The sequence below is a fragment of the Apaloderma vittatum genome, unplaced genomic scaffold (assembly GCF_000703405.1).
Source record: "Apaloderma vittatum isolate BGI_N311 unplaced genomic scaffold, ASM70340v1 scaffold2056, whole genome shotgun sequence".
Lineage (NCBI taxonomy): Eukaryota > Metazoa > Chordata > Aves > Trogoniformes > Trogonidae > Apaloderma > Apaloderma vittatum.
Window position 1 is genome coordinate 10972 of NW_009723207.1, and position 12741 is coordinate 23712.

At 52.4% G+C, this 12741-nt stretch overlaps 1 protein-coding gene across 1 annotated transcript; it reads left to right on the forward strand.

Moving 5' to 3' along the window:
• Positions 1-4055: 4055 nt before the first annotated feature.
• IGFBP5 (insulin-like growth factor binding protein 5) lies at positions 4056-7571 on the forward strand (the record flags this gene model as incomplete). Its single annotated transcript, XM_009872010.1, has 4 exons — positions 4056-4135; positions 6362-6590; positions 6758-6877; positions 7288-7571. Coding segments are annotated over 4 exons (561 nt in total), but the record flags the coding sequence as incomplete, so codon positions are not given.
• Between the last annotated feature and the right edge of the window lie 5170 nt (positions 7572-12741).

Consider the following 12741-nt stretch of genomic DNA (forward strand, 5'->3'; position numbering starts at 1 on the left):
CTGTCACAGGGATTTAAATTACTGGGATACCCCAGAGCTCTCTTCCAAAACCTTGTGTGGCTTTTGGGCTGTGGACTGTTTTGGAGTCTGATCATATGTCTTTGGCAGGGGTCTGGGCATGGTGGGGCAGAGTGGATGTTTTTGTGTGTGCTTTGTGATGCTTTAACTGCTAAAGACTTCCTTCTGCACTCTGCAAATCACAAAGGTGATTTGCTGCCTTTGGCAACCGTTTATGTACCTAATTCACAGTGAAGGAAATAGGGTCTGGGATTTCGTAGCACTGCTCCTATGCCTGTAAAACAGTTTGATACTGCTGGGCAGGAGAGTGGTACCACAGGCTACAAGGGGACCAGTACTGAAGAGGCAGTGGGGTTTATTTTTCTTCAGACCTTTGGAGGCCTGAGTGAGATCGTTTGAGTCACAGAAGAAGAGATTGGAGCCTCCAGAGATATGTCGTTCCACCCTAAAATTTGTGCCCATTTGGATGAGGCTGGTTGCAATTTGGAGGGTGAAGCACCTCTGCAATTACACAGACACGGAGTTGAGCCATCCTGTGAAGCCCCAACACCTCTGTGTTAGCGGACAGGCATTATTTGACACAGATCTGTCATAAATGCCTGTTGTGCATTGCCAGGGCTTGGGGGAGGTGAGGTGACAGTCCAAGCAGGGCTGCTGTTTTTCTGTCCTTCTCGGTGTGGGGTGTCTCCTCCCAGTCTCATTGCCTGTGAGCATCACCAGCGTGCACCCTTTCCAGTCTGCACCAGACTGGCCACGCCGGCCTGCCCTCAAGTCCCCACCAAAGCACAAAAGTTCATTGAAAGTCCAAGGCAATTGCAGCTGGCTCTCCAGCAGCCAACGCCCTGGGCTAGCAGAGGGACTGGCCATCCGGAGCCTGCATCCCCAGCCCTGGCCGCTCCTGCTCCAGTGGGTGCCAGATGGCCTCGGGCTGGGCGGCTGCCTGAGATCAGCCTGACTTCACCGGGGCGGTGGTCTGGAGCGGTGACCCCGGCCCCGGGCATCATGCCTGAGCCAGCTCCACTGTCCAACCCCACAGGGCTGTGACGAGGGGCTGGGGGTCATTCACCGACATGCTACAGCGGGGTTGTTCCTGCAGTGGGAACATAAATGAGCTGTTCTTCATTAGGGCGGTGAAAGCTCCCTTCCATCTGGGCTGATCCCGGCGGCCTCCAGGGAGCTCAGGAATGCTTTTGCTCAGTTGGCGCTCTTCAGCTGCCAAAGGGCGAGAGATGAGACGACCTTCTTGCTCTGCATCCCTTCCCTGCCTACATTTATCCCTTCCCTGCCTGCATTTCAGGAATGCAAACACAGCGGCTGTCCCTGTGTGCTTACCAGGAGGGAGGTATTTTTATTTTCTTGTCATGGTCACAGGTGCAAGTCCAGGCTGGGGAGAAACCTATTTGCCCATCCCAGGAGGTTTCACCATAGATCAGGCACATTTCCTCCTCTTCTGCAGTGGGAACAAGTGGGAAGGGCAAGTGAGGGAAATGCATGATGGGGGTTTTTACCAGTCTGGGACCTGAGCACAGACTTACTGTGTAAGACCCAGTCTGAATTAAAATACGTACATCTCTAATGTGATTTACAAGTGCAAAAGCTATTTTCAGGGACTTTCCTACTCTCCCAGCCACAGGGAGCCCAGGGAAGCTGCTTTGCATTGCCCAGCAAGATCCAGGACTGTAAAGGATGGGGAAGGAAGGAAAAATGGGAGAATTCCATCCTTTTGGCAGGTACAGGGAAGAAGACAAACATTGATTTCAGCAATCATTCCCTCTGCCTGCCTGTAAAGTCCAGCAGGAAAACGTAAGAAACTGGTGTGGGGCTGGGCAGATAGTGGAACCGCTGTAGATAGAGTCTGCAGCTGTTTGTGCCAGGGAGATGTTGTCAGTGAAACTCAGAGGGAGTGTCTCGATCTGGCTCTAATTAGGGCTTTGGGGTCCTGATCGATGGGAACTGCAGAAAAATCTCTCTCCCCCAGCCTCTCCTGTAGATTTTTTTTCCCTTCTCCATTGCCAGTGTCAGCTGCCTAGGTGTCTGATCCCAAAATGTTGTCCCTCTCCCAGAAAAGAAAGCCAAGATGTCAGAGATCACCCAGCTGGGTTTGGAAAACGCCACGTTGTTGTAAGTGGCAATGAGACATAAACTGTAGTCCTCCAAAGACAGCTGCCAGCAGGACCCAAAATCATAAGATGCCCACTGGAAAAGCAGGGTCTGGGGTCACTCGTGAAATTCTGCAGCTGAAGATACTCCCTTCATGGGAATACTAGAAGGTGGCTTTTCTTCCTGTGGGCAAATTCTCTTCTGGTGGAGAGCAGAGATGCTGTGCACTGTTGCAGTGTGCTGTTCAGTGGAAAATACTTGCTGCACTCTAAGTCTGGGGGGCAAAGGAAGGACCAGGCAACTTCTCAAGGTCTCCACCAGAGCCAGCTGCCTGATGCTCCTGAACTAGAGATTTAACTGAGATCCTTGCTAAGTCTTTCTCCAACACCTTCTTGCTTAAGTGGTGTATTATGCTGTAAGTAATAATAGCCATGATAATAATCAAGAAGGCTGTTTTAACAAGGTTGTGCTGTGATTGTGCTTGTCCTTAGGTGCATGAGGCTTTTTTGGGGGTGTTTGAACAGGACAGCAAGTCCTCTAGCAGTGGGCTGTGGATGTAACAAGCATGGATCATTAGCAGCAGTGGTCAATAGATGCATTTCCTACCTACCTGCCAGAAACCGATGAAAACGTGTTCGGAAAATTCAAGCCTCCTAGCCATTTGGAACAAGGTTCCTGCTCCTCTCTGTAAAGTAAGCAAACAGGGAGGTGGTGTTCCCACATGCCCCACACCCACACGTGTACACACACACACACACCTTGTGAGGACCTCACACGTGTTCAAAACGTCTGGAGCACAGAAGCACCCTGGCTGGGTTTTGATCCAGGTGCAAGAAGACGCATGGGCTGCTCTGGGTTTGGTTGTCACAGACAGCAGGCAGCTGGACAGGAGCAATTTGCAGCTTTCCAGAAACTGCCTGGTATTTTGCTGCTCCATGACCAGAGACAAGGTGAAAGGGTTGGAAACGGCTTCTGCTAAGGAGCTCCCTCTTGCTGGCGTGGAGCAGAGGGAGGACACTAAGCCCTCAGCCGTGGGGCAGAGGACAGCCCACACTCTTCTGTGAGTATTTTTTGCCTCTCGGGGCTTAGGGGAGGTTTCATGAATTAGAACATCAACAACACAGTCGTTCTGGCTTGACTTGTGTCAGGAGCATCTCCAGATGCTCACCCTTCTTCCCCTGGGTTCTCCATGGAAACTGCAGCATCAGACCAGACATGAAGCCATGGGATGGCTTAGAGTCCAACTCAGTCTCCTGCCTTGGCTGTAGGGTCAACATCCTCTTGAGATTTCACCTCCAGGCTAGCCAGGCATCCTTAGCTTGGTGAGCAGTGTCATTCTTTGGAGTGTGGCCAGCTGGGACCTCCTCCTGGAGAGCAGGGAGAAGGAATGGAGATGTGAGAGCTGCTCACCTCCTACTTCCCACTGTCCCCCAGCTGGGCACCCTGTGAGTAGGGCTTTCCAGCCTGTGCCTTGTGCCCATGGCTGAAATACAAACAGCTGCCTGCCTGAAACCAAATCACTGGGTTGGCAAGGTGGATGGGAGTAGGCACGAAGGGGCTGTGCAGCAGGCCAGATACTGACAGCAAGGGAGGAAGAACTTCAGCCTCCTTCCTGAGTCTCAGACAGGCACAATTAGGGCTCATTCTGGGAAATTGGGTGTTCCTCCTGCTGACGTCTCCTCAGGAGCAGACATGCAGCAATGCCAATGCTGGCTGCAGTGAGCCAGCCCCAGGGTGGCAGATGGAGGTTAGCAAACAAGCTGGTGGATGAGGATGAGTAGGTGGATGCAGGGGCTCTGGAGATGCTGACATGGGTCTCTGGTCCCAGCTGCGATGGGTGGCTGCAGACTGATGTGGATGAGCCGGCCAGGAAGCAAAGGAGGGGACAGCATGGGTGCTGCCTGTCCCGGCTTTGCCTTTCCCTCTCCTGTTGGCAGCGGGAAGGTTCCTCACCAGCTGCCCAGCGCTTGTCAGGAGTCTGTGTGTCAGAGACCTCTGCCCTTCAGTTTGTCAGAATATTCTTGTTAGTTTCAAATTAGGGAACAGATAGTTGAGTGCATGAGCAGGGAATGCTTCAGCCTTGTCACTGAAGGAAATCAAGCTATAAAAAACATCTGGGGGTGGAGGGAAGGGGATCCCTCCAAGGCATTCATGAGGTTCTCACTGGGAAATAAAGTCTCGAACTAGACACCATTGCTGAGCAGCAGACGGAGGAGTCCTGCCACAGCCATCCCTTGTCATATCGCTACTTGAGCGTGGACCTGTGTGTGCTGGGGGAGTGGGAAGGAGGTCAGTTCCAGGTGCTTTTTCAGTCCTGCAGTAAGCACTGGACTCAGACTGGGAGCTGGACAGCTTTCAGAGCACACCCGCCTTTGGCTCCCTCTGCAGAGCATTGGGCTCCTGTGGGTCCCATCTCCCCTTGCCAAAAGGTCTTCGTGCTAGTCCCCAGCTCCCAGTCAGATTGCAGGAAGCAGAGAAATAAGTTGTTCTCAGAGGGTGACACTGCTGACCGTATGAGCCATCTGAGCTGCTGCAAACACACATTGCACCACGAGTCCCTGGGACTGGACATCCCGTGCTCTTTCTTCTGACGGAATCCTCTCTGCCTTGTCCCGTTTGTTTGTTATTTTAGCTTTGCCCAGGTGGCTGTGCCTCTCGTATTTGTTATTGCAGAGGTAATGAGCCGTGCCCCTCTTGTGTTACGGCAGGATTGCCTGTGCCAATGTGAATCCTCCCCTCCCCTTAATCACCGTAGGGCAGCCCAGGGAGATGCCCTGGCTCTGCCATGTCCAGCCCTGGCAGTCAGTGCCAGAGGGGATTCCTGGGACAGATCACAGCTTGTATCATTGTTGTGGAAGGGTTAGTCACTGCACATGTCTCTGGTCTCCTTTCGGACCTCGAATTGCCGCAAAACCTTTGTGGCAAAGGCTGCTTTTCTGCCCAGGCACCCCTGGGCAGAATGGTGGGGCAGAGCCTTGCTCCTCCTCTCCCCTGGATGAGTCTGGGTACTAGGGAGCAGCCAGTCTGCAGGATGGCTCCTCCTTGCCTTGTTGTAGGGGGCTTTATCTGCTTTTGTCTTCATCCTCAGCCTTTTTCTTTTGTCCCAACAGTGATGTTGCAAAGAGGGGCAAAATCAGTGCCCTGCTGTCTTGGTATCCACCATAGGGTGCCAGGAGGGGATGAGCCACGTTTACTGGTACTGAAGTCATGGCAGACACCAAGCATCCCATCACAGTGGGTTCTACCGTGCCTGCCCGCTGGCGCCAGCACAAACCTTGCGTCAGCACAAGGCTGCTGGGAACTAAGGACTGGGAGACTTGGAACCTCAGGAGCTTTAAACTCCATTCAAATTTAGTCCAGAAATAACTTTTTTCACTCCAGTGGCTGTACTAAATGTCACAAGTCATCTAAGTTTAGCCTGTCACCAGCTCTCCTATATATAACTGTGCAGAGCTCCTGACTGCATCCTGCCGGCACAGGTCATGCTGGGGCGATCTGGGAGGTGTACAGGAAGGTGACTGCCATGGGCAGAGCCTAAATGTGCTCCCTTACCACTGGTACCATCAGCAGCAGCTGTGGTCAGGCAGCGCCTCTCAGCAGTGTTACCTTAGGCTTTTCCAGCTGCTCAGTGGGTGCCAGCGGCCAGGGCCTGGCTTGGTCTTCTGAGCGTGGGGCTGAGGGCTTTGGAAATCCCAGCACTTAGCCACGTCTTTGGCATCGCTGCTGAAGTGTCTGCCCAACGGCGTAGTGCCTTTCTTGTGGGATTGACCTTGACTTTGGAGTTGTCTCATCACGAATCCCTGGCTTTTGCTCTTGCGTCTGTAAGTCAGTGTGGTGTGAATTTGTTACTTAATCCTCTTGCCGTGGCTGAAGAGAGGCTTCTCTGCCACATTTTGTGTGTCATCTGGTCCTTTCTAGGTGTGGGATAACCCTCCTACAAGTCCTTCTCCACTGACACACTACAGACGATGGTGACTTTATATGTAGGAGCCCGTATTGACCCCAAAATTCTCCATGCCCTCAGACACCTTTCTGTCCTGAGCTCGGGGATCACACAAAAGCCGTGCCAAGTCCCACACAGTATAGGGCTATAGGCAGCAGTTGGGAAGAAGATTTCTTTGTAATTTGTTCCCATCCCACCTGGTGCAAAGATGTCCTCTGGGGTTAGGCAGGAGGCTCTCTGTACGAAAGCAAGTCTTGATCAGCTCGTGGAGACCTGACGGTTTGGTATCTCTTCCCTTCCAGAACGGGAGTCCCGAGAGCACGAAGAACCAACCACGTCAGAGATGACAGAGGAGACCTACCCACCCAAGGCTTACCGGCCCAAGCATGGGCGCCTCTCCGAGCTCAAGGCTGAGGCCCTGAAGAAGGACCGCAGGAAGAAGCTGACCCTGGCCAAATTCGTGGGCATGGCAGAAAACACAGCCCACCCCCGTGTTGTCATTCCTGAGCTCCGGCAAGAGTTTGAGCTGGTGGGTGCCTTCGCCTTCTTTCTTCGGGGCTCTCATGGGCAGGGGGCTGGGGGAGGGATTTTTCCTCCTGGGGAGAGGATGCTGGGAGGGGACCTGGGGGCTTTTGCAGCTGGAGGCTTGCTGTGGGGTGCTCCCCTTCTCACACTCCATCTTCTCCCTGCTCACAGGGCCCCTGCCGCAGGCACATGGAGGCATCCCTGCAAGAGCTCAAGAGCAGCCAGCGGATGGTGCCACGCGCCGTCCACCTCCCCAACTGTGACCGCAAGGGCTTCTACAAGAGGAAGCAGGTAAGAAAGATCCCACAGAGGGATGCTTCCCACCCAGGGAGGGTCCACTGCCCTGGGTGGAAAGGACAAAGGTTTCTCCTCTACTGGGTTGGTGGGGAGGTTTCTGCAAGCATCTCCAGGCATGACTGATGGTGGGTGGCGCTGTGATGGCTCCAAGTGCCATCCAGCCCGAGGCGAGCATCCTGAAGGAGCTGATGTGGGAGGAGGAAAAGTCAGAGAGCCCCGAGCTGGAGTAGCAGCTGGGATGGAGATGTGCTAGAAGCAGAGAGCGGGAGCGAGGTCTTACCCAGGGGGTTGCATCGCTGGGGCGAAAGGGACAAAGCGCAGGGCTGGTCCTGATGCCCAGCGCAGGGGAGCTGCATGGTGCCTGGTGGCTGTCTCCTGACCTCTGCTTTTGGGTGTCTCCCCAGTGCAAGCCCTCCCGAGGCCGGAAGCGTGGGTTGTGTTGGTGCGTGGACAAATACGGTATGAAGCTGCCGGGGACTGACTTCCTGAGCGGAGACCTGCAGTGCCACGCGTTCGACAGCAGCAACGTGGAGTGAAGTCGCATCCCCTTCCTCCGTCCCATCACTACCTACCCAGGCTCCCTTCCACCCTCCCCTCCACACTTCCCCGTGCCCCGGGACTCCGATTCCTTTCATCTCATGTAAGAAGAAAAAAAGAAAGGAAAAGAAAAAAAAGAAAGGAAAGAAAAGAACAAAGAGAAGGAAAGGAAAAGAACAAAAAACAGAAAGGAAAAGAAAGAAGTAAAGAAAAAGAAAAGCAAAAAACAAAGCAAGAAGAAAAGGAAAAGAGAAGAAAAGAAAGAAAAGGAAAAGAAAAAAGAAAAGAAAACAGAAAATAAAAGAAAAGGAAGAAAAAAAAAAAAAAAGAAAGAAAAGAAAAGAAAAGAAAAGAAAAGAAAAGAAAAGAAAAGAAAAGAAAAGAAAAGAAAAGAAAAGAAAAGAAAAGAAAAGAGAAAAGAGAAAAGAAGAAAAGATAAAAAAGAAAAGAAAGAGAAAAGAAGAGAAAAGAAGAGAAAAGAAAAAAGAGTAAAACAAACCCTGAAGAAACTGAGGACTCGGAATCTACAGCAGCCTCTTGACAACAAGGACTCAGCAAGGAAAGGACAGAGCCAGAGACAAACCAGCTGCAGCTGCTCCGCCATCCTCCGCCTCTCCCCAGCACTGCCCGCACTGCCCTGCCATGAGCAGAGGCCACCCCGGTGTAGGAAGCTCTCTGAGTTAGTGATTTTCCAGTACGGGTTTTGGGCAGGTTATTTTTATTTTTTTTGAGTTAGCTAGTTGTTTTCTAAAGGGTCTCAAGAGAAAACCTTGTGGCCACCAGTATTCCCCCTCCTGGCTGTGGTTCTCTAGTGTCTCTTCCCCACATCACTAGGGCTCACTCGAGTCGATTTGATTGACTTCAGTCTCCACTGACTGCCCTGAATTCAGGCAGATTTTGACACATTGGGAGGAGAGGTAGGACTGCTGGCTTCATGTCTGGAGATGAGCTGGGGAGGGAAACACAGCTCCTACAACAACATGAATACTCACCCCAGAAATATTCGTGGACTTCAAGAAAGAATCATCCAAAAAAGGAAAAATAGCCTTCTCCATCCGGCTCCTCTCGAACAGAGGGTCAGAAATTGACCCTGAAAGGGACAAGCGGGACTCTTGACCATTGTCCATCCAGGTGTGGAAATGTTTGTCGCCTGCGTGCATGTGTGCGAGCGTGTATGTGCATGGACATGGCTTTTCCTCCTTGCAAAATTTCACCTCAAAACCTGCAATCTGGAGGGCTTAAGCAGGGGAGAGATGCTGCCCCCCAAAAAAAAACCCATAATAATAACCTGCTGGACTAAGCACAGGAATGGTTACGGAGGAGCATCAGTGCCTGTGGGATCAGGGCCCCACCGACACCGAGGGCTGCATCCAAGAGGACCCAGCAGATCCTCCATCACTGTCCAGACTGAAGCGTCCCTATGTGGGGAAAGGGGAATTGGGGCCAAAACTCTTCACACCCTTTGCCACCGTAAGAAAGACCAAGTATGGAGATTTATTTTTTTTTTTTACATTTTTTTTTTCACAGTCAAAAAGTGGTTTGCTCCAGGGAGAAAAAAAAACCAACCAAACCTACACTTTGTTTTGTCTTGGATTTTTGTTAAGGCTGGTTTATAGCCTTTCCCATGGGTAGGAAAAGGCTGGTCTCCATCCTTTCACATTGAGGATACTGCTCATGTTGCCATGGCTGGTTCCTGCCACCTTACAGTAAGAACCTGTGATGGGCCCTTGCCTTTAACCTGGCACCCAGCTCCTTGTTGAGTGACAGCAGCCACTGCGCCACAGAGACCCACTGCCTCAGGTGTGCTGGGACAGCCCTCAGCTGCCTTCCTGTCTTTTTTGGTTGTTTTTAATTTTCACAGTCGATTTTGGGACTGTTGCCTCTCATTTCCCCATGACAAGGGTCTCTGGGACGTTGGCAGTGGGAGGAGATCCTGCAGCGAAAGGAAGGAAAGCGAGATGCGGTGCCTGAGTGCTGTGGTTCCAGTGGGCAAACACCCACGGGGGGCCACAGCCCATCACCATGGCTGGAGATGGCAGCTGGAGCTGCTCAAACGATATGGCTGGTCTCAGGGAGAAGATTTCTGCACCTCCAAAGCCCCTTTAGGTTTTCCAGAGCTGGGCAGAGAGGAAAGGGGGTCTGCAGCATCACCAGGTCCCCACCAGCAAGAGTGGGACAAGAGGGATTCAATGCCAAGGGGGTCTGGTGGGGACTCCTCTCCATCGGTGGTCAGGAACCCTCATAGCCCCCCACGGCATGGCACTAACTCCCTTGAGCACCCTGTGGGCCGCCCTACCAGGACACTTGCCCTGATCAAGGGCAGGACTGGACACCCTGTGGTTATTTCCCTTGGAGCTATGGTGGGGGTGAGTTTGGCCAATGGACTTCCACAGAGACCCACTGGAGCGTATTTGGAGCTGGGGGCAAGGCAGGCATCTTCCCTTGCTGAAAAGAAGGAAGAGTGCCACCAAATGCAGATTTGCCCCTCCCCAAAAACCTGTTGGAGCGGTGTGAGTCCCGTGTTGCTGGAGCGGAGCACGGCAAGTGCTAGGGCTGGGGTGGGACCCCTCCAGGCTCTGCGGGGCTGATGGAGGAGGGTCTATTTGGTTAGGGTGGTGGGTTGATGGTGCGGTAAAAGTGGGGTGAAGAATGGGGTAAAGAAGGCAGGTGGAGGAGGAGCCTGTGCCAAGCCCAAGGGCCACAGGTCGCCGTTGTCGCTACTGTCTCCCTTTTCCTCTGCTTGCCGATCCCTGTGCAAAACCTCCTGACTGTTACAGGCCAGTACCACCTTCCCCAGGACCCTTCCCTCCATCTCTCTCCCTCTTTTTTGCTTTTTTATTCGTTCGTTTTGTTGTTTGATTTCCCAAAACTTGAAAGCCTTTGGCTGCAGAGAAAGGAGAGGTGCCGCTGGGGTGATGGGCACACGCAGGGGGACCTTGATTTTCAGGGCTGATGCTTTTGCAGCATGAGGGTCAGCTCACAGAGCCCTGTGGTGGTCTCGTGATATGGCCACCACAGTGACACTTGGGAGGGGGACACAGGGTGCCCCCCTGATCTCTTCCCACAAAGTGAATCTCAGCTGTGGCCCTGGGAGGCCAGAGCAAAATCCATCCCGCACGGCCTCCAACCCACCCCTGCACATCCAGCGCTGGGATGGAACTACCTGACTTGTCCCCACCGACCTGGATGCAACCCTCGCTCACCCCACAAGCCACCTCAGCTCCCAGGATGGGGCACCAAGAGACAGCCCCAGCCACCTTTACGCATCCCTGTCAGGACGAGGCTGTTTGCAGGCTGCACTAATATTTAGGACCGGGGTTGGAGCCTGGGTCAGGCTAGGGGCGAGAGCGGATTCAGAAGGGGTTGTTCCCCCGCACCCCAGGGGTAGCAGTGACGAGGTGTTCCTGTTCTCAGCACCCCTTTGTATCTGGGGGTGAGAAAACCAAATGGGCAGATTTGGGAGCTGGGCAGGGCTGGGTGAACAGCGCAGGGGGTTAAGGCATGTGGGGAAGTGCTGGCAATTTGTGCTCCGGGGGAGGTGTGAGGCTCGGGGGTCTCTGGCCACAGTGTTTGCACCGAGCCTGTGCCGGTAACCGGGATGCTGGCTGGGAAGGAGAGGACAAGGATGGCACAGGGGTCAGGGCAGCCCTTCCACCTCATCTCCCCTGGGGAGCAGCGCTGGGCTACCCCTTGTCTGTACTGCAGTGGACTTCGAAAACCACTAGTACAAGAGCATTTTGCACTATTTCTTGGCTCTCTCTCCCCTGCCCTTTTTTCCCCTTCTTCTCCATGAAAACTCCTTTGTCGTTGGTTGGGGTTTGGGGTATTTTTTTTTGTTGCTGTTGTTGATTTATTTTTTTTTGTCCCCGAACGGAGCATTGTATATTTAACGATCGACAGTTCACCTCGCTTCCAGACCGCTGTCCTGGCGCTGGCTAGGAGCCCTGCCTACTGTGTCCCCCTCCCCAGCCCCGCCTGACCCCGCCACTGCCACTGGGACAGACATCACCGTGCACGTTACCCACCGTTGTAACACAGTTGTTAAAACACACCAGATTCCGAGTTTCCTGCCTGGTTTTTATCTTTAAGCAATACTCACTACACATTTTACGGTAGCTTTTTATAGCTTTACATACATACAGTAGCTCTGTTGTTTCGTTTTGTTTTGTTTTTTGTTGTGATTTTTTTTTCCAGTAAACAAGAAATACTCATAACCTTACTGGTGGGAAAAAAAAAAAGCAGTTTGTGAAAAACTGACAATGGAAGAAGAGCTTAATGCTCTGTTTAGCATTTTGTACTTAAAAAAAAAATCTCACATTTTATTAAAAAGTGAAGATTGCTGTATACTATTTATTCAACTTATAATTTATGTTACTCTTTGATCTTTGTCTTTTCTCATGACAAAGCATTTATTTAATAAAGTTATGCATTCAGTTAGTTTGTGCCTGACCCTCGTGGAACGTCTGCGTGCCGGGGCCAGCCAGTGAGCAGCTCCAGTCCCGGGCACCCCCGGGCAGCCCTGCTGAGCCCCTGGGGATCTTGGCCAGATCCATAGAGGTGCTGGGGGAGGGTACAGAGCACAGGGCAATGTAGTGAAAATCACAGAATCCTAGAATGGCCTAGGCTGGAAGGGACCTTAGAGATCATCTAATGCAATCTCCCTGTCATGGGCAGGGACGCCTCTCAACTAGATCAGGCTACTCAAGGCTCTGTCCAACTTGGCCTTGAACACCTCCAGGGAGGGGGCAGCCACAACGTCTCTGGGCAATTTATTCCAAAGTCTCGCCGCTCTCATACTAAAGAATTTCTTCCTAAGAGCTAATCTAAATCTATTCTCCTTCAACTTAAACCCATTTGCCCTTGTCCTATCAGTGGACACTCTTGTAAAAAGTCCCTCCCCAGCCTTCCTGTAGGTTCCCTTCAGGTATTGGAAGGCAGCTATTAGGTCCCCCCGAAATGATTTAGGAGAGCTTTTGATACTGAGGCAGAATGCAAGCTTGAGTTTAAAGCATCCTTAAAGCAGAGATGTGCTATTCTTACTTTTTTTCAGCAATGTTCTCACATGGAGGTGGCACTGGGGCACAGTGAGAATGGTCAGCCAGGTTTTAAGGGGGGGATGAGGGCCTGGCTGCTGGTGATGCTGGGCCCCCAGCTGCTATCCCAAACTGACACCTGCCCCCAAGTTTGGGATCAGACATGCTGTTTGAGCCTCAGGTCTCTCCGGGCAGCAGAAAGAGCTTGTCCCGGTGCGCAGGAGCAGCCCTGGGCAGCCAAGCCAGACCGTGGTCCTCGGACACCTCATGGTAGCCCTCGGTAGCAAT